The following is a 21,474-nucleotide window of genomic DNA, read 5'->3' as shown; positions in this document are numbered from 1 at the left end:
TGTGTAACATGGAGACAGGAACTGTGTACATTCGTTACAGTTTGGACTCATCAAGCTTCTAGACAACTTTAGCATAACCTCTCTGCTTTTCAGTTCTATCCCATTGGAAATTAATCCCAGTGATTTATTTGTGTTTTTATGACTTCATGAGTCTGTGTCACTTGTTTTAATGATTTGTGAATCTGTAGCCCCCAGATCCCTCTGTACCTCAAACCCATTGAGTCTCTGATTTTCCGAGGAGTCTGTCGCCTCCTTATCCTTCCGAGCAAAACCCAACATCATCTCACATTTATTACACTGACATGTATTTACCAAACACATGCCGATTTTGAACATTTATTTCAGTCTCCTCAGTATTAACTAAACTCCAGTTTGGTGTCCCCTGCACATTTTCAAATTATATTTCTGATTCCTAAGTCCAAATTGTTTCTGTAAACGATGAACAACAGTGATCCCAGCACCGATCCCTGTGGAACACCATTTCCCACCTTCCACCAGTTGGAGTAACTCCCTTTAACCCCTACTCTCTTCTGTTTTGTAGCCAGCTTGCTCTCCATTCTGCTACTTCTCCCCTCACTCCACGTGCATTTGACATAATTTCAATAAAGAGCTTGTTCATTCTCATGGCCCCAGCTCCCATATATTAGCGCAATCAATAATCCCCCACAAAGAGAGATCTACAAACCATCATCTTCTCTGGAACCAATCTCTTTGCTTTTCCTTTTGGTAATTTCATCAGAACTTGAAATGAAAACCGGTTTTCGCTTATAAAATAAAAAATGAATGTGAAATGTTCACAATTTAAAAGTGTGTCCTTGTCACATGTTCCTTTTTGCTCACACTCACACGTTGTACCACCCACTGAATCGCCCGCCTCACCATGAGCTACATTCCCATCACTCGAAGGCCCAGCTCAGGGTTGGATTGGGTACGGGACACTGCACCAGGAAACTGCGGGTTGAATCCTGGAGTCTCGAGGGTCTGTGTGAGACTCAGTCCTGGCACATGTGGGTCCAGACTGCTGGCCTGTCGCCCTGTGCCAACTCAACAGAGCTGCCTCGAACCACACACAGGCCGGCCGACCCGAGAGATTGTCCCTGTTCCGCACTCTCTGCCCCCCCTGACCTTGGCTGAGTTAAATCTCTCATCCGTGTCTAATGGACTGATTCTCCAGAGGCCACATTATTAGCTTTTCAACTGCCTGGCAACATCCATTACCGAACTTTGATACATTATTCAAACATTAAAAGACAAACCCCGAGCCTCTGTCTGACTCTGATCTTCTAATGAATCTAGAATAGATTCTTAGTCTGCCAGCAGCAGATTAACACAGGCAAATTCTCTCTCTAATTGTATATGCATTGCATCCTGCAACGTGCACTCGCAATATAATTACACCAAAATAATTTGAACTATAGATTCACTGAATATTTTATATAGTCACTACTAATACTAATAAATCATAAACTAGTTATATGATGTTAAAGAAGGACTGTTTAATGTACTGGGTCTTATTTTAAGCAAGTGTGTAACACGTTCCTTAAATAAGCGGCTGCAGAGCGAAGCTGATGGCTTTGTTCTGGAAATCTGTGAAACCAACAGCTTATCGTAGAATCAAACAAAACTTGAAAGTTTGTACCTTGCACATTGGAGTGGCTTCTGTTCTCTAAAGATTCTGAAATAGAAAATAATCCGTGTGTTAGGGACGGACAGAAAATGTTCGACGACTCCCTCTCATTTTTTATTGAGCAGCCTGGAGTTCAGAGTAGGAATCTGCACAATACCGATTGGGAGAGTGCTGGACCCCAGTCAGTAGCTGCGGTTCGAGCTTGGCTTTTACCCTTTGAGGAAGAAGGAGGTGAGGAGATGCAGAGTTTGGAAGTTGGGGGAATTAGTTGGGGTATTGTTCTGTGCGAAGGTTTGTTGAGTCTTACCTGTCACTCGCTCACCTCAGCAGCTCTGGGGATAGGAGGAAGGTGTGAACCATGTTGGAGGAATGTTCAGGATCCTGCCCAATGAGAAGTCCCTGATTCCAGGCATGCTCTGTGCTGGGTACATCAATCTGAGACCGCACAGCAACAGGGTGGAACATTAATCTCAGCCCATTCAGCTGGGGGGACGGGAATCAGCCTTGATTCCTGCTCCTGACTCAGTGTACAGAGGTTCAGTTAGGGTGGGATTGCGAAAGACTGAACTCGCTCCCACTCTGAATCTATCAATCAAACGGAAGATGGTTAGGTGCATTCCCCAGGGTTAGTGTTGGGGGTATTGCTCAAGGTTAGGGTTAGTGTTGGGGGTACTGTCCTGGGTTAGGGTTAGTGTTGGAGGGTATTGCCCAGGGTTAGGGTTAGTGTTGGGGGTATTGCCCAGGGTTAGGGTTAGTGTTGGGGGTATTGCCTAGTGTTAGTGTTGGGGGTACTGTCCTGGGTTAGGGTTAGTGTTGGAGGGTATTGCCCAGTGTTAGGGTTAGTGTTGGGGGTACTGTCCTGGGTTAGGGTTAGTGTTGGAGGGTATTGCCCAGGGTTAGGGTTAGTGTTGGGGGTATTGCCCAGGGTTAGGGTTAGTGTTGGGGGTATTACCCAGGGTTAGGGTTAGTGTTGAGGGTATTACCTAGGGTTAGTGTTGGCGGTACTGCCCAGGGTTAGGGTCAGTGTTGGGGGCATTGCCCAGGGTTAGGGTTAGTTTTGGGGGCATTGCCTAGTGTTAGTGTTGGGGGCATTGCCCAGGGCTAGGGTTAGTGTTGGGGGTATTGCGCAGGATTCACCATTACACATACAATCAGTCGAATTTAGTCTTTCCCAGGAGCTCAAAGCTATGCCAGTTCTCAGCTCCATCAGTCTCCCTCCCTTCTTTGCATCCTACCCCTTCTCACCCACCCCACCAAATTTATTCAGTGTAAACTGTACATGCACTATAATGTGAATTGCCCAGTACTGGACTCAAGCTTGCAGTAAGGAGAGAGTGTTATAGTGTTTTTATTAATTCACAGGATGTGAGTGTCACTGGCTAGACTCAGGAATTATTGCCCATCCCTACTTGCCCTTGAGAAGGTGGTGGTGAGCTGCCTTCTTGAACCGCTGCAATCCATGTGGTGTAGGTACACCCACAGTGCTGTTAGGGAGGGAGTTCCAGGATTTTGACCCAGCGACAGTGAAGGAACAGTGATATATTTCCAAGTCAGGATGGTGAGTGACTTGGAGGAGAACTTGCAGGTGTTGGTGTTTCCATGTGTCTGCTGCCCTTCTCCTTCTAGGTTGTAGAGGTCATGGGTTTGGAAGGTGCTGTCTAAGGAGCCCTGGTGAGTTGCTGCAGTGCATCTTGTAGATGGTCCACACTGCTGCTACTGTGCGTCGGTGGTGGAAGAAGTGAGTGTTGAAGTTGGGGGATGGGGTGCCGGAGGAATGCCGCTGGGCAAAGGGATTGCACTATTCCCAACCCTGGGGAACTCCCTCCCAGTGTCAGGGCCATTAGGCAGAAGGAGGGACACACTGGAAGGTGGAGAGGAAATTTGATATACTGACCGTCACCGAGACTCTCATCAGAGCGGCCGGAAACACCTGTAAGAAATAGAGAGACAGAGATTAAAGAAATACTCCCTGAAGGAGGGAGTGCTGTCAGAAGTGTTCACATCACTACATTTATCTGTTCTTCTGTCTGTTTGTCTTTCTTGCTCTGCCACCTCCCCCCAACCAAGTTCTGTCTCTTTGTATGTTGTTCTCACTCTGTTTCACTCCTGCTGTCTTCCTTTCTGCCTCTCAGTTGGAGGATAGAGTTATGAGGATAGCAGGATAAATGGACAGGAGTTGCCAACTGGCCTGATACATAAATTTAAGGTGTTTTGTCCTTGAGGTACTTCAGTAAGAGAATTTATCGATTTAATCAAGATCATTAGAACCCAGTTTAATATTGAAATGTACAAACCTTCAATATCAACTGATCCTTGTTTATCTGCAGAAAGAAAAGATATTTAAATATGAAAATAAAATTGGATAAAATCAGTCAAACTCCTGTTCATTTGTGGTGATTGTTATTATGCCTTCGCTTATCATGGTTAATTTTTTAAATCTTTCATTCAATCTGGGCATCTCTGACAAAGCCAGTATTTATTGCCCATTCCTAATTGCCCTTGAGAAGGTGGTGGTGAGCTGCCTTCTTGAACCGCTACAGTCCATGTGGTGTAGGTACACCCACAGTGCTGTTAGGGAGGGAGTTCCAGGATTTTGACCCAGCGACAGTGAAGGAACAGTGATTTATTTCCAAATCAGGATAGTGAGTGACTTGGAGGGGAACTTGCAGATGGTGGTATTCCCTTGTGTCTGTTGCCTTTGTCTTTCTAGGTGGTAGACATTGTGGGTTTGGAAGGTTCTGTCTAAGGAGCCTTGGTGAGTTGCTGCAGTGCTGTAGATGGTACACACTGCTGCTACTGTTTATCAATGGTGTAGGGAGTGAATGTTTGTGGATGGGGTGCCAATCAAGTGGGCTGCTTTGTCCTGGATGCTGTTGAGCTTCTTGAGTGTTGTGGGAGCTGCACTCATCCAGGCAAGTGGAGAGTATTCTATCACTCTTGACTTGTGCCTTGTAGATGGTGGACAGAGTTTGGGGAGTCAGGAGGTGAGTTATTCGCTGCAGTATTCCCAGCCTCTGACCTGCTCTTGTAGCCACGGTATTTATATGGCTAGTCCAGTTCAGTTTCTGGTGGTAACTCTCAGGATGTTGATAGCTTGGGATTTGACGATGGTAATGCCATTGAACATCAAGGTGCAATGGTTGGATTCTCTCTTGTTGGAGATGGTTATTGTCTAGCACTTGTGTGGCATGAATGTTACTTGACACTTATCAGCTCAAGCCTGGAAAATGTCCAGGTCTTGCTGCATTTGGACATGGACTGCTTCAGTATCTGAAGAGTAGTGAATGGTGCTGAACATTGTGCAATCATCAGCGAACATCCCCACTTCTGACCTTGTGATGGAAGGATGGTCACTGATGAAACAACTGAAGATGGTCGGGCCAAGGACACTACCCTGAGGAACTCCTGTAGTCATGTCGTGGAGCTGAGATGACTGACCTCCAACAACCACAACCATCTTCTTTAGTGCTGGGTATGACTTCAGCCTGCGGAGAGTTTTCTTCCTGATTCCCATTGACTCCAGTTTTGCTAGGACTCCTTGATTCTACACTGGGTTAAATATTGCTTTGATGTCAAGGGCAGTCACTCTCACCTCGCCTCAGGAGTTCAGCTCTTATGTCCATGTTTGGACCAAGGCTGTAATGAGACCAGGGGAACCCAAAATGAGCGTCGATGAGCAGATTATTGGTGAGTAAGTACCATTTGATGGTACTGTCAACAACACCTTCCATCACTTTGTAGTGGCTTAGTGATATTGTCACTGGACTAGCATTTCAGAGATCCAGGGTAATGCTCAGGGGACCCAGGTTCGAATCCCACCATGGCAGATGGTGAAATTTGAATTCAATAAAAATCTGGAATTAAAAGTCTAATGATGACCATGAAACCACTGGTCAATTGTTGTAAAAACCCTACTGGTTCACTAATGTCCTTTAAGGAAGGAAATCTGCCATCCTTACCTGGTCCGGCCTAAATGTGACTCCAGACCCACAGCAATGTATTTGACTCTTAAATGCCCTCTGAACAAGGGCAATTAGGGCAAATGCTGGCCTAGCCAGTGACGTCCACATCCATGAATGAATAAGAAGGCTGATGGGATGGTAATTGGCTGCCTTGGATTGGTTCTGCTTTTGTGGATGATTTTGGACAATAGCCAGTAATCTTGTATAAAAAAAAGCTGATTGGCTACAGATTCCAGCATTGGGTGCTGTGTAAATCTAGATTATCTCATGTTTGGTAAAGTGACCTTGGAGTAAGTATACAAAAGAACAAATGCTGATTTGGGGAAGAATACAGAGGAAGATCCCAGTGCCTATGCCTGGTGCAATGGGACTGAGTCTCAGAGCAAGGATATCACTAACATAGCCTACAGTCTGCATTGTAATCATGCAGGTTACAGTCCATCTAGTGCAAGCACAAATGTGCTTTTGAAATGCAATGATGGTTTTTGCCTCAATTGCCCTTTCAGGAAGTGAATTCCACCCTCTGGGTGAAAGAATTCATAGCCTACAGTCTGCTGGCTGAAACTTTGAAGAAAAACAACCTTCTGTGTCTTTCAGTTGAAAAAAATTGCTGCCTACAATTTCAATAGCTGTTTGTTGGCATAAGCCTGAGGATTATCATTATAGTATTAGTACTGGTTTACTGCTTCCACAACCTATCATTATCACAGTTGGGGTGGGGTAGTGTTCTGTTAGTTCACAGTTTGATTGACAGCTCCAACAGGTTATTAAGGGATTAGTTCTCTTTGATGTGGGGCAATGAATACAAATGTTTGTTTTTATAAGGGATTTGAATGTATTGAGTGGGCTTTTATCAATCAAATTTTTTTATAAATAGTGAAGTACGTAATGGATACTTAGAACATTATTTTATTTCATCTCAACATGGTTCCTGAGGTCTGCCCATGTAGATATTGGGTGAGCTGGCATGGAAGATGTAAGAGCAAAGGTAGGTGGGTGGGGCATGGGTTGGGGCTCAGTTGGCATAGGGCCAACAAGGGGCCGTGGGGGGAATGGATAGAGGGGAATAGATTGGCTTGGAGAGTGTGAGGGGCCATAGGACGGGGGTAGGTGCATGATTTGGCATTGATGGGGCCTGGGAAGTGGTTGGGGGTGTGACGGGTGAGGGCTAGAGGGCTGTTATTGTTTTACAGTTTTAATTACAACTGGGATAAAGTCCCAGAGCACCAAGGCAGGTCTTTTAACCAGCAGCCTCCGCCTCTGGCAGCCCCTATGGCTGCCTCCAAACTGTTCCCGGGAGCAGTGGACCTGACCCCAGTGCACACCCATCTCCCCCAGAGGGAAAATCCTGTTATTTGGGGCTATTTCCCCAGAGATAGGTGCATTGAGCCAGGAATCATAACAGCTCTGTACACCTGCATTGGGAGTGAAATTCCGGACCAATAACTCTGTTCACAGAGAGCTCAATAACAGCGGGCAGAGATTTAAAGCTATTGACAGAAGGATTGATCAGGCAGTTGAGAATTTTTTCACCCAGAGGGTGGAATTCACTTCCTGAAAGGGCAATTGAGGCAAAAACCATCATTGCATTTCAAAAGCACATTTGTGCTTGCACTAGATGGACTGTAACCTGCATGATTACAGACCAAGACCTGGAAAGAAGGATTGGGCTGCACAGCTCAGTGCTGTAAATTTCTGTGATTCTACGATAAGGAACAGGCACAGATAGATAGCATGTTACAGAAATCGGAGCTGTTTCGTTCCAATGATTCATCAATACCAGAACTCATCGACTTAAACAAGGTCACTTAGAATCACATTTAAATACTGAAATATATACACCTTTAATCCCATCAACTTCTTGTTTATCTGCAGAAAGAAAAAGGAAAGGATTAAATCTGAAAATAAGATCCCACAGAAATCACAATAAAATTAGACACAATCAGTTAAACGCCTGTTATTTTTGTGTAGCTTGTCAATGTTGCTGTTGTCATAGTCACTGATTGATGTTGGACCACAGCCAGTGATTGTTTGGAGATAATTGGCTGCAGCTTCCTGTATTGGATGCTCTGCCATCTAGCTTATCCCGTGTAATATGAAGAGGCCAGAGAGTGAGCAGGGACTCTTGAAAAACAACAAATGCTGAATTGCGGATGGATGCAGAGGAAGATCCCAGCACCTTCCTCTCGCCCCGCACATGCCTGATGCAATGGGACTGAGTCTCAGAGCAAGGATATCACTAACATGGCCCACAGTCTGCACTGCGCTGGCTGATTGCGGAGGGGTTAGTGATGGAGACTCGAACGTAACCTCTCCCCTGGTCCAGGATAAGGAAAGGGGGAGATCAGGCTGAGTTCCTGTTCCATGTTACTATCCAGTGATCTGTGCATCAACAGCTTGTGTGGCTGTTGGCTGGGATCAGGTTTGGGCTGGGCATTGTGACCCACTGGCACTCGCTATCATCCTCATCCACGAGGAACGGCTCCAGGGTGAGGGGAGTGGAATGTCCCAAACCCTGGGGAACCATCTCCCAGTGTCAGGACCGTCAGGAGAGGAGGGGACACACAGGAAATGAAGAGGAAACTCGATTTACTGACCATCATCGAGACTCTCATCAGAGCGGCTGGAAACTCCTGTAAGAAATAGAGAGACAGAGATTAAAGAAATACTCCCTGAAGAAGGGAGTGTTGTCAGAGGTGTTCACATCACAGACCATAGGAGGAGGCCAGTAGCCCCACAGTGACATTGGGAATTCATTAGGAACCTGCTGCTGTCCCTCCCTCTCTCTGTCACAGAATAAAATGAGTAACACCAGAATATACCAGAACACCCTGACCAGGAGGTCAAAGGGCAGACTTCAATAAGTTGAGACTCTACACTCTCTGTGTATCTGCCTCTCTGTCTCTGTGTCTGTTGGTCCCCTTTCACTTTGCCTGTTCCTCTCTCTGCTTTTGCCTTTCAGATGGAGGATACGGTAATGAGAACAGCAAAATGAGCAGCATGTTGAAACTTGAGCTGTCAATTTGTTTGCCTGTCTCTCTCATTCATGCCCTGTCCCTCTCTCTGTTCCTGTCTTATTCTATCTGTCTCTGGTTCTGTCGATCATTGTCTCTTTCTATTCCTCTCTCAATAATCGATGAATTTCAAAAACTCATTTGCCATCTAACACATCAAACACATTCATTCCATCCTCACAAGAGACTCCCTCTGTAAGGCCCTTCAGAGGTATCCCTCCACGTCATAGACTTGAGAGCTGTTCCTGTAATTCATCAGTATGAGAATTCATTGATTTAAGCAAAGTCATTTCAATTTCCAGTTTAAATATTAAAATATACAAACCTTCAATATCAGCAGGTTCTCGTTTACCTGCAGAAAAAAAAGAGGTAATTAAACGTGAAAATATTTTTCACCCTGATATCAGAATAAAATCTTCCTTAAGGAGAGGAGGGGACACACAGGAAAGTGAAGAGGAAAATCGATATACTGACCGTCACCGAGACTCTCATCAGAGTGCCTGGAAATAACTGCAAGAAACAGAGAGACAGTGAGGTTCAAACAAGATTCCCTGAAAACTCCATCAGCAAATGTCAATGTTAGCAGACTATGTTAGCAGAAGGGCTTCATAGCTGATGGTATCTCTCCTTTTGTCTGTCTGTCTGTCTGTCTGTCTGTCTATCCCATTATCTGAATGGGGTGGGCACTCCTGGGAATGGGATGGTCTTCCCTGATTGAACATAAGAACTAGGAACAGGACTAGGCAATCAGCCCCTCGAACCTGCCCCGCCATTCATTACGATCATGGCTGATCTCATTTCGGCCTCAACTCCAATTTCCCGCCCTCTCCCCATAACCTTTCAATCCATTACTAATTAAAAATCTGCCTATCTCCTCTTTAAATTTATTCAGCGTCCCAGCATCCACTGCACTCTGAGGTAGTGAATTACACAGATTCACGACCCTTTGAGAAAAGTAATTTCTCCTCATCTCTGATTTAAATTTACCACCCCTTAGCCTAAAACTATGGTCTCTTGTTCTAGAATGCCCCACAAGGGGAAACATCTGCTCCATGTCTACTTTGTCTATTCCCTTTAGCATCTTATATACCTCAATTAGATCTCCTCTCATCCTTCTAAACTCTAGCGAGTATCGGCCTAAACTGCTCAATCTCTTCTCATAAGACAAGCTGCGCATCTCTGGAATCAATCTAGTGAACCTCCTCTGAACCGCCTCCAATGCAACTACATCCTTCCTCAAGTAAGGGGGCCAAAACTGTGCACAGTACTCCAGGTGCGGTCTCACCAATACCTTGTACAGTTGTAACAACACTTCCCTATTTTTATACTCTATTCCTTTAGCAATAACTGCCAAAATTCCATCTGCCTCCCTTATTGGATGCATGATGCTGGATCCTTGACTTCAATGATTATCAAAGACCCTTTGCCACTTCCCATTTTCATAAGTGTCACCTTGTTGGATTCAGAAGCCTTCACCACTTTCTCCCGGTGTCCACCATGTAGGAAATGAGGCGTGATGGGTTTTAAACTCCCCCTGAGCCATTTGCCTCCTGTCTGTGTTAGAGGGGATGCTGCAGGAAATGCAGCCGAGGGGGCTGCAGGGTCAGGTCACTGGACCAGTGTAAGGAATCGCAGGGTTAGCGCTAGGAACAGCAGGGCCAAGGTGTTGCAGGGTTGCTGCACGAGGTCTCAAGGTCACAAGAAGCTTAACACCATCCAGGACAAAGCAGTCCACTTGATTGGCACCCCATCCACAAACATTCACTCCCTCCACCACTGATGCACAGTAGCAACAGTGTGTGTACCATCTACAAAATGCACTGCATGAACTCACCAATCTCCTTAGACAGCACCTTCCAAACCCACAACCACTACCATCTAGAAGGACAAGGGCAGCAGACACACGGGGAACACCACCACCTGGAAGTTCCCCTCCAAGCCACTCACCATCCTGACTTGGAAATATATCACCGTTCCTTCACTGTCACTGGGTCAAAATTCTGGAACTCCCTCCCTAACAGCACTGTGGGTGTACCTACACCACATGGACTGTAGCGGTTCAAGGAGGAAGCTCACCACCACCTTCTCAAGGGCAATTAGGGACAGGTAATATATGCTGGCCCAGCCAGCAAAGCCCACATCCCATGAATGAAATTTAAAGAAATAAAGGGCCACAGGTCACTGTATAGGGTCACAGGGTCATCATGTAAGGTCACATGGTCATTGGAAGGGGCCTCTGCCCCAAGTTAATCATAATGTGGCCACCAAGTCAGGTGTCGACAGTGTTAGGTGGGGAAGAGTGGGGGATGGAGGTGTGTGTGAGGTGGAAGTCAGCCCCAGTAAATAACCTTGCAGTCTAGTGAAAATGGGACACTTGTGTAATTAGCGTTACGCAGAACTGGACAGAGGGGAGCACTTTAATTAGATTACAGACGGGGCATTGTTAATATAAAGGATTAGGACTCAGCCCCTTCCGAACAGCTTAATAAATAGTTAAATAAATGACCCAATGTTACAACGGTGGTTACTGATCAAAAATATTCGTTAGCCAGGAAGGTACTTTGGAACATGCGAAGGTTGAGAGATTTTTGTAGAAAGTCTTTCAGCCGATAGGTTTGCAGTGTGATAACCTGCCCGGTTTGTCCCGTCCTCATTAACAGCTGAACATGTAATCTGCTGGATTTATTGTAAGAGCCAGAATTTCTTACCTCTGCAACAGGACTGGCCCACGAGCCCGAGAAGAATGAGCAGAAGCAGACTCCTCATCTTCGCTTGACCTTGGTCTTGAGTGGTGTGAATTCCAAAGACTGGGAATTCTTTAATTGTTGATGAGTCGCAGGCAGCTCGAGCTTTTTATACTATTTCTATTGACAGTCAGAGGGAGTCACATGACATTGTGGCTGCTACCATTTGCTGACAGGAAGGACCAGGGGTAACCACAGTGAGAGCAGCTCCAGAAAAACCCTTCCCCAGTTACAATTATGACTGGACGAACAGTCAGGGATCACAATGTGTGAGGAAAGTGAGTGTGGTGATCCAGAGAAATTACCCCGCCTCTCTGATTTGTTATTAGGACTTATTCCGGGAGGTTGTGGTCATTCTGGAGTTAGACCACATTTCTATTTGTTCAAGCATTAAATCTTTCTTATTTTGGTACTGCCTCCAGTTCTGAACATCCTCTCCTGTGTTCCAGCCAGGATTCCTATCCACTATAATAATCTCATGGCTCTGACCTGCTGCCTTACGTCACTGCCAGTGTGTCTGTTTCTCCTCTCTCTCTCTTTCTGCCTCTCCTAAAGGAACAGAAGCAACCCACCCCCCTACCAGTGTCCCCACCAATACCACGTGCCCCCTCCCGTAAATGTCCATTCCACACACACAGAACTGGACAATGAGTGTGGGTGAGCTAACCCCAATGCCCTCACAATTCCCGCTGTGCGCACCTGGTAATGATCAAAGGACTTCAGGCTGGGGTTGCCAACCCTCCAGGACTGGTCTGGAGTCTCCAGGATTGCAAATCAATCTCCAGGACACTGCTGTGTGCAACCCTGGAGAAAGATCATCGGGACATTAAAAAAGATAGTTTTAAAAAAAAAGGTGTCTTTGAACATTTCTCGTTACAAGACATAAAAGTATCGAAAATGAGGGGGAAAAAATCTCTTTGGCGGACAGTCAAGCATCATCCAATTGGGTAATGGGTCTTTTTGCTTTCCAATTGGCATAGGAAGGCAGAACATCACAAGGATGGATGTGTTGGCCAGCTAATGGCTGGAGCGTGGGGGCAAATCATGTGATGAAACCTCCAGGAATACATTTAATCACAGTTGGCAACCCAACCTCAGGCTGATTTCTGCCTGGACAATGGTGGTCTAGAGGCCGTGATCTCCTCTCTGACCAGCTGAGCTTGGGTGATGGGGTGAATGAAGTAATTTTCTGTCCAGTTCTTGCACCTTTCGCATTCTAAAGCAGTGCTCTCTAATTCAATACAAATCTTTGAATCTTCTATTGCCAAAGTTTTAAAAATATTCATCTGTATATTTTGGATGCTGGGAAAAGTTGGAATAGGAAATCCTTGGCAAAGCGGTGGGGAGAGTAGTCTCCTAGTATCAGAAAGCTTGGCTCAGCTCCCTCCTATTGAATAACCAGGCCAAACTGAGCCCAAGCTGCCTCTGGGCCAAGGGTCCACATGGGCTCATGTTGGACTGGGTCTACTCCAGGCCCTTACACTGCATTCTATTAAACACCACTGACAACTTGCATCTATATAACACTGTTAACCTAGTAAAGTCATTTGTTAATGTCACATTCCAAGGTTATGAGCCCAATATCCTGACATTTTCCAGTGGCCATACTGAGGGAGTGCTGCCCTGTTGGAACGTCAGTACTGAGGGAGTGCTGCCCTGTCGGAGGGTCAGTACTGAGGGAGTGCTGCACTGTCAGAGGGTCAAGCCCTATTGGAGAGTCAGTACTGAGGGAGTGCTGCACTGTCAGAGGGTCAGTACTGAGGGAGTGCTGCACTGTCGGAGAGGCAGTACTGAGGGAGTGCTGCACTGTCAGAGGGTCAAGCCCTATTGGAGGGTCAGTACTGAGGGAGTGCTGCCCTATTGGAGGGTCAGTACTGAGGGAGTGCTGCCCTATCGGAGGGTCAGTACTGAGGGAGTGCTGCACTGTCGGAGAGGCAGTACTGAGGGAGTGCTGCACTGTCAGAGGGTCAGTACTGAGGGCGTGCTGCACTGTCAGAAGGTCAGCACTGAGGGAGTGCGCACTGTCGGAGGGACTGTCTTTCAGCGTTGGCGTTAAATGGAAGCCCTGTCTGCCTTTTCAGGTGGATATAAAAGATCCCATGGCCACTATTTAGAAGAAGAGCAGGGGGGGTCTCCCCAGATACCTGGGGCCAATAGTTATCCCTAAATCAACATCACTAAAAGCAGATTATCAGATTGCTGTATGTGGGGTCTTGCTGTGCACAGATTGGCTGCTATGTTTCCTACATTACAACAGTGACTACTTCCAGAAGTACTTCATTGGCTGCAAAACACAGTGCTCACTGCACTGAGGTACCTGCAGCAAACAGACAGGGATCATGAGTGAGGGCCAGTGTAGGCTTGGTACCAAAGGTCAAGAGATCAGGAGCGGATATGAGGCAGATCAGCAGAAGTGACACTAAAGCTGGGTCTATGTTAAGGGTGCTATATAAATGCAAGCTGTTGCTGTTGTTGAAGGGGCACATTTTGAAAAGAGCAGGCGAGAGGAGGAGTTGGAGTGAAAAAGCCGAGACAGTGAGGATGTGGGGGGTGGGGGGGTGGGGGGCACACACACAGGGCGTTTAGAGTTTAGGAGGATGAAAAGGGGTAAGCTCTGAGAGAGATAGCGATTGGTGTTAACAGCAGCTCCCTTATCTCAAACCTACGTCGTTTGAGTCTGAGAATCGAATGTTCAGAGGAAGAAGCAGCTCAGTAATGCTCAGGATCTCACCTGGGACATTGTTGACCTTTGACCTTTTACCCATACATCTCAGGGCTGTGTTATGGTCAGCGTACAATGGTGAAGTGTAGGATAGAGAACTCTGGGAAGGGAGGACCAACCCAGCTCACTTTGCCAACCACCTTGAATTTGTGAAGTAACAAATTTTAAAACATGTTCTGAGGACCTTCAATGTCCCTCCTGAGATACAACCTTAATTTCACTGTGAGGCCCAGTGACAACTCCCATCGAGAGTGCCGCTGAGACGAACAATCCCCGAGGCCCCGCGTTTTGATTCTTCATTGAGTTAACTGATCTTGGAAATCGAGATGGTACAAACGGCGATAGTGACCCAACATTGGGGCGAGAGAAAAACCTGGCACTCCCACTCCTGATCCTGATCCATATCCGATGGCACCCACTCAGGAGTAATCTGTGTGATTGTGAAGTTGCGATGCACCTCATTGTCAAATAGCCATCCGCTGCAGACTAGTTAAACTGACACATTAAGACTGGCCGTGATGCTGTACCAGAGTGCTGTGCATAGCTCAGTATGCTCAGGATACGAGACACAGAAGTGAATCCCCCTCCCACCCCCCCAAACCTGTTTTTGTTTTTGAAAGATTTCTGATGACTTATTCAAGAAATAAAAGTAGGAGAGCAGCAGTGAATTTGCTGATCAAACATCTCCCAGAGTGACAGCAGCCCGACAAATACCTCACAATGAAAACACACACTGCCAGAGTTAGGACGAAGGTCTTATTGGATGTTTGTGAAATTCCTTCCCCCAACATTACAACAAAGGCCTCAATCCATTTAAAATAACACATGCAGCAGATTCTATCAAACACTTAAAAAGGAACACTCTGGCAGCTTGTTACATCTCTCTCGAAACACCTCATGTACAGTGATCTGTGTCACTGCTCCAGCTGCTTTCAGTTAAGGGAGACCTGGCCCCATGTTATGTGTTTTGGGGTCTTTAACATCCACCTAGAGCAATGGGAGAGGCAGGTGGTCCCACTGACTGAGCAGAAGAACTCACTTTGTTAATGAGTGTTGCACAGCAGGATTCTCGCTTAAGAACAAAAACAGAGTGTCAGTACTGAGGGAGTGCTGCCGACAGAACTGTCGAAGGGTCATGAGGACTCGAAACGTCAACTCTTTTCTTCTCCGCCGATGCTGCCAGACCTGCTGAGTTTTTCCAGGTAATTCTGTTTTTGTTTTGGATTTCCAGCATCTGGAGTTTTTTGTTTTTTGTTTTTTTCTCACTTAAGAACCTTGGTTGAGAGTACAAGCTCTGTTCATGTTGTCAAACTCTCTCATGGATGTTATAAGTGTTTTCAACATGTCTCATTAACAGTTCATCCCAACATAACTAATACTCCTCTTATTTTTCATTCTTCCCTGTCCCATGTGAAATTCTCAACCTCCTCACCCCAGCTATGATCAAACCCATGTGTTCAATCCTGTAGCCACACAGCTGGCTGGTTATACAGGTGTGTGAAATGCCAGCTCAACCCAGTCCCATCCAGCTTTCATCACCTTCTAGGACAAACTTAAGGAACAGGAGGAGGCCATTCAGCCCCTCGAACTCATGGCTGATTTGCTCCATCAGGGAATCAATGTATGTAGATAATGTACAGCCTAAGGCTACTGTGGCCTATTTCGGAGGTGTGAGATGGAAGGTGTTGGAGTCTTTCTGTGTCTCGTACAGAGTGTGGCCCCTGTAAGCTGGGACTTTATCCTTGAGAAAGGAAAACAAATCCAGTGGTTTCAGGAGTTACAAAGAGAGCCTTCCCCCTCACTCTGTGATGTTGGCTGGAATAGGAGTAACTTGGGTTGAGTGGGGTGTCAGCTACCAATCTTGTTCCTGATCACTAATCTGCTGCACAGTGTGTTTCTGTAGCCACTGTGTGAATGCACATGGGAATAACATGGACAGGAGGCGACTCTCCCATACAAATATCCAACATCCAGCGGACAAGTCCCAAACCCCCAGAGACATGAATCCAGGTAAACACCCGGGCCAATTAAGGGCAAAGGATCAGGAAAGTTCCCCTCTGATCCCTTTCAGTGCCTGAAACTAATCCAGGATCTCATTCTGATTAATGCTGCACAGGAACTCCCTCCCTAACAGCACTGTGGGTGTACCTAGTACCTACACACATGGACTGCAGCGGTTCAAGAAGGCAGCTCACCGCCACCTTCCCAAGGGCAACTAGGGATGGGCAATAAAAGCCAGCAATGCCCACACCTGAGGAAGGAATTGAAACCATTTGGGTGGGACTGGTCACTGTTCCTCAGTACCACCCTGGGTGGGGGAAGGGGAATGCGTTGCTAAATGTGTTAAAACTTGTCAGGCTGAATTGGAGTGTGAGCATATGGAATGAGAGCAATGGGTGCTTTACAGGAGAGGTATGGAAACATTGACAATCCAGTGAGAATTGGGAAATGTCTTTATGGGAAGGAGTTGAGTGTGTGTATCTGGTCAGGGCAGGTAGTGAGTGGGTGGAAGCTCCATTCTAATGACAAGGAAGCATTGGCCACAAGATACACAACAGTATTAGTCACTGGAATGTGGGGGTTAACACAGGAAATCTTTATGTTTGGTGGATTTAGGATTGCGTTGGGTAAATATCTCTCCTTCCATCAGCACCAGACATTAACAATCGATCAGGCCCCTGAAGGTTGCTGTGTAGACTCATGGATGTGACACAGAGGAAAGCAGAAGGTAATGCTCCTGAAAATTTGAATGGGTCTGTGTGCCTTAAGCTAATGTAGAATGGGCCCTGTATAGACACAGACACTGGTGCTGTTTGTTATCCACAGTCGGCAGAGTTCTGGTAGCTTGCCAGATCTTTGGACTGCAGTTATACCACAGCCACTGCTATTGCAGCATTTAACCCCACTAAATTCTTTGTGACAGGGAGAATCTCTGTTCACCAATGATGCACAGAGCAGGTGGACAGTTTTAAAGTGAAGCTTCGGTACTGGTCTGGGGTTATTCAGAGCAAAGATACAGGCCATTTGACCTAACTTGCTGCTCCAACGAGCCTCTTCCCACCCCTCTTAACCTCACCCCATCAGCATATCCTTCTGATGAAGGGTCATCAACCTGAAACGTTAATTCTGTTTCTCTCTCCACAGATGCTGCCTGACTTGCTGAATATTTTTAGCATTCCATCATACCCTTCTATTCCTTTCTCCCTCATGTTTAACAAGCTTCCCTTTAAATGTATTTATTTCATTCACCTCAACCACTCCCCATGGTGGCGAGATCCATGTTCTCACCGTTCTCTGGTTAAAGAAGTTTCCCTTGAATTCCCTGCTGGGTTTATTAGTGACTGTCTTATATTTATGCTCCCTAATTCTGGTCTCCTCCACAAGGTAATATCTACTCCAAGTCTACCCTATCGAACATTCACAGCCTCAGGATATCAGGTAGGGCATTTAGGACTGAGAAGAGGAGAAACTTCTCCACTCAGAGGTGGTGAACCTGCGGAATTCTCTATCACAGGAGGTCATGGAAGCCAAGTCACTGAATATATCTAAGAAAGAAATAGATAGATTTCTAGATTTTAAAGGCATCAAGGGGTATGGGGAGAGCGTGGGAGTACGGTGTGGAGAGAGAGGATCAGCCATGATCATATTGAATGGCTGAACAGGCTCGAAGGGCCAAATGACTTTCTCCTGCTTCTATTTTTAAATGTTTCTATGAACATTTTCATAATTTTAAAGACCTCAATCAGGTCACCCCTCAGCCTTCACTGCTCTACGGAAGAGAGCCCCAGCTCTCTTGTACAGTGGACAGAGTAAACACCAACTAGAGTGAGGGCACCCCATGTATGACATGGAAGAACTGTGCAAACTGCCTTATCTTAATGTACCCAAGCATCTGATCGGAGTTATACTGCTGCCGATATTTGTGTGCCCCTGATTCCAGCAGTGTGGCTGCAGCCTTTTCCTGGGGATCTCTCTTCGAGAACAGACAGCAGTCTGTTCCTCTAGAAAAGAGAAGACTGAGAGTGACCTGAGAGAAATCTATGAAATTGTTTGATAGGATAAAAAAATGACCCAATTATCATTCTGCGCAAGAGAACAGTTTCAAGTTAAGATCTTGCCAAAATGGGGACTATAAATAGTCACCAATAAAGTGACATTGTAGAATCCCCTCAGTACTGACCCTCCAACAGTGCAGAATTCTACCAGTGCCGATCCTCCGACGGTGCAGCACTCCCTCAACACTGACCCTCTGAAAGTGCAGCACTCCCTCAGTACTGATTCTCCGACAGTGCAGCGCTCCCTCAGTACTGACTCTCTGACAGTGGAGCATCCCCTCAATACTGACTCTCCGACAGTGCAGCATTCCCTCAGTACTGACCCTCCAACAGTGCTGCATTCCCTCAGCACTGACCCTCCATCAGTGCAGTGCTCCCTCAGTACTAACCCCCCGACAGTGCAGTACTCCCTCAGAACAAAAACAGAATTACCTGGAAAAACTCAGCAGGTCTGGCAGCATCGGCAGAGAAGAAAAGAGTTGACGTTTCGAGTCCTAATGACCCTTCAACAGAACTAGCTGAATCCAAGGAGAGGGGTGAAATATAAGCTGGTTTAAGGTTGGGGTGGGGTGGGGGGTGGGGGGGGGGGGGGGGGGGGGGTGGGTGGCGTGTGGGGGGTTGGGGGGGGGAGAGAAGTGGAGGGGGGTTGTGGTTGTAGGGGCAAGCAAGCAGTGACAGGAGCAGATCATCAAAAGATGTCACAGACAAAAGAACAAAAGAACACAGAGGTGTTGAAGTTGGTGATATTATGTAAATGAATGTGCTAATTAAAAATGGATAGTAGGGCACCAAAGGTACAGCTTTAGTGGAGGTGGGGGGGGCATAAAAGATTTAAAAATAATGGAAATAGGTGGGGAAAGAAAAATATATATAAATTATTGGAAAAAAAACAAAAGGAAGGGGGAAAAAACAAAGGGGGTGGGGATGGAGGAGGGAGCTCAAGACCTAAAGTTGTTGAATTCAATATTCAGTCCGGAAGGCTGTAAAGTGCTTAGTCGGAAGATGAGGTGCTGTTCCTCCAGTTTGCGTTGGGCTTCACTGGAACAATGCAGCAAGCCAAGGACAGACATGTGGGCAAGAGAGCAGGGTGGAGTGTTAAAATGGCAAGCGACAGGGAGGTTTGGGTCTTTCTTGCGGACAGACCGCAGGTGTTCTGCAAAGCGGTCGCCCAGGTTACATTTGGTCTCTCCAATGTAGAGGAGACCGCATTGGAAGCAGCGAATGCAGTAGACTAAGTTGGGGGAAATGCAAGTGAAATGCTGCTTCACTTGAAAGGAGTGTTTGGGCCCTTGGACGGTGAGGAGAGAGGAAGTGAAGGGGCAGGTGTTACATCTTTTGCGTGGGCACGGGGAGGTGCCATAGGTGGGAGTTGAGGACTAGGGGGGGATGGAGGAGTGGACGAGGGTGTCCCGGAGGGAATGATCCCTACGGAATGCCGCCGGAGGGGTGAAGGGAAGATGTGTTTGGTGGTGGCATCATGCTGGAGTTGGCGGAAATGGCGGAGGATGATCCTTTGAATGCGGAGGCTGGTGGGGTGATAAGTGAGGACAAGGGGGACCCTATCATGTTTCTGGGAGGGAGGAGAAGGCGTGAGGGCGGATGCGCGGGAGATGGGCCGGACACGGTTGAGGGCCCTGTCAACGACCGTGGGTGGAAAACCTCGGTTAAGGAAGAAGGAGGACATGTCAGAGGAACTGTTTTTGAAGGTAGCATCATCAGAACAGATGATGATACTGACCCCTGACAGCGCAGCACTCCCTCAGTACTGACTCTCCGACAGTGCAGCACTCCCTCAGCACTGACCCTCCGACATTGCAGCACTCCCTCAGCACTGACCGCTGACAGTGCGGCTTTATTAAAAGGGACAAAAAGCAGAGATGCTGGAAAAAAACCATCAGGTTTGGCAGCATCGGTGGAGAGAGAATCAGAGTTCCTGTTTCAGGGATGTGATGTTCTGCTTTATCCCTTTACATAGGAACATAGGAGCATCAGTAGGCCATTCAGCCCTTTGAGACTACTGCATCATTAAATAAGATCATGGCTGATAAGATCTCAGCTCCAGTTTCCTGTTTGCTCCTATAACCCTTGACTCCCTCGCCTAATAAAAATTTGTCTAACTCTGCCTTAAATAAATTCAAAGACCCAGCCTTCACTAGTTTTTGGGGTAGAAAAGTTTCTCCTCATCTCTGTCTTAAAAGGGAGACCTCTTATTCTTAAACTGGTGTCACCAAGTTCTAGTCTCCCCCACAAAAGGAAACATCCTTCTGGTATCCACCCTATCAAATCCCCACAGGATCTTACCTTTCAATAAGATCACCTCTCATTCTTCTGAACTCCAATGGGTATAAGCCCAACCTGTTCAACCTTTCTTCATAAGATAAGCCCCTTCACCCCAGGAATGAGTCGAGTGAGCCCTCTCTGATTCTGATGCAGTTGCATACTTTTTCAAATAAAGAGACCAAACTGTACATAGTATTCCAGATGTGGTCTCACCAAGGCCCTGTACAGCTGCAGTAAAACTTCCGCACTTTTATATTCCATTCCCCTTGCAATGAATGACAACGTTCCATTTGCCTTCCTAATCACTTGCTTTACCTGATACCAACTTTTTGTGATTCACGTATCAGGACACCCAGATCCCTCTGTACCACCGAGTTCTGCAATCTCCCTCCATTTAAATAATATGCTATTTTTCTAATCCTCCTCGACTCTACACCTCCTCTAGGCGCATTTTTTGCTTTTTTTTTGTTCTGTTCCCATCTCCGTTTTCCTTGCAGCATCATCCTCTTTGTCAGTTAATCTCTTCTATTTTCCACCCTATCAACGACCTTCCCTTTAGCTCACTCCTCCCCTCCCTCTCCCTATGTCTGATTTGGACAAGCTGAGTGAGTGGGCAAATGCATGGCAGATGCAGTATAATGTGGATAAATGTGAGGTTATCCATTTTGGTAGCAAAAACAGGAATGCAGATTATTATCTGAATGTCTATATATTGAGAGAGGGGAATGTGCAACCAGACCTGGGTGTCCTTGTACACCAGTTGCTGAAGTGTACAGGTTCAGCAGGTGGTAAAGAAGGCAAATGGTATGTGGGCCTTCATAGCCAGAGGATTCGAGTACAGGAACGGGGATGTCCTGCTGCAATTGTACAGGGCCTTGGTGAGACCACATCTGGAATATTGTGTGCAGTTTTGGTCTCCTTATCTGAGGAAGGATGTACTTGCTATAGAGGGAGTGCAGCGAAGGTTTACCTGCCTGATTCCTGGGATGGCAGGACTGACATATGAGGAGAGATTGAGCTGGTTAGGATTATATTCACTGGAGTTCAGAAGAATGAGGGGGGGATCTCAT

The 21,474-nt window shown here is 46.5% G+C and overlaps 1 protein-coding gene across 28 annotated transcripts in view; it reads right to left on the bottom strand.

Moving 5' to 3' along the window:
• Nucleotides 1–11,613, bottom strand: part of LOC121271629 (protein PRQFV-amide-like) — a 101,679-nt gene extending 90,066 nt beyond the window's left edge. For 12 of the 28 annotated variants that reach the window (XM_041177683.1, XM_041177684.1, XM_041177688.1 and 9 more), the window contains exons 1-8: nucleotides 11,312–11,613; nucleotides 9,078–9,113; nucleotides 8,929–8,955; nucleotides 8,187–8,222; nucleotides 7,432–7,458; nucleotides 3,922–3,948; nucleotides 3,522–3,557; nucleotides 1,640–1,675 (exon numbers count right to left, since the gene is read on the bottom strand). In XM_041177683.1, coding sequence (XP_041033617.1) covers nucleotides 1,640–1,675; nucleotides 3,522–3,557; nucleotides 3,922–3,948; nucleotides 7,432–7,458; nucleotides 8,187–8,222; nucleotides 8,929–8,955; nucleotides 9,078–9,113; nucleotides 11,312–11,369 — 283 coding nt within the window. In that variant the 5' untranslated portion in view covers nucleotides 11,370–11,613. The remainder of the gene's footprint in view (nucleotides 1–1,639; nucleotides 1,676–3,521; nucleotides 3,558–3,921; nucleotides 3,949–7,431; nucleotides 7,459–8,186; nucleotides 8,223–8,928; nucleotides 8,956–9,077; nucleotides 9,114–11,311) is intronic. The other 16 variants (XM_041177706.1, XM_041177703.1, XM_041177691.1 and 13 more) reach the window with 4 other exon arrangements.
• Nucleotides 11,614–21,474: the final 9,861 nt, after the last annotated feature.

Source organism: Carcharodon carcharias, chromosome 31 (assembly GCF_017639515.1).
Source record: "Carcharodon carcharias isolate sCarCar2 chromosome 31, sCarCar2.pri, whole genome shotgun sequence".
Lineage (NCBI taxonomy): Eukaryota > Metazoa > Chordata > Chondrichthyes > Lamniformes > Lamnidae > Carcharodon > Carcharodon carcharias.
This window is presented reverse-complemented; position numbering and strand designations above follow the sequence as displayed.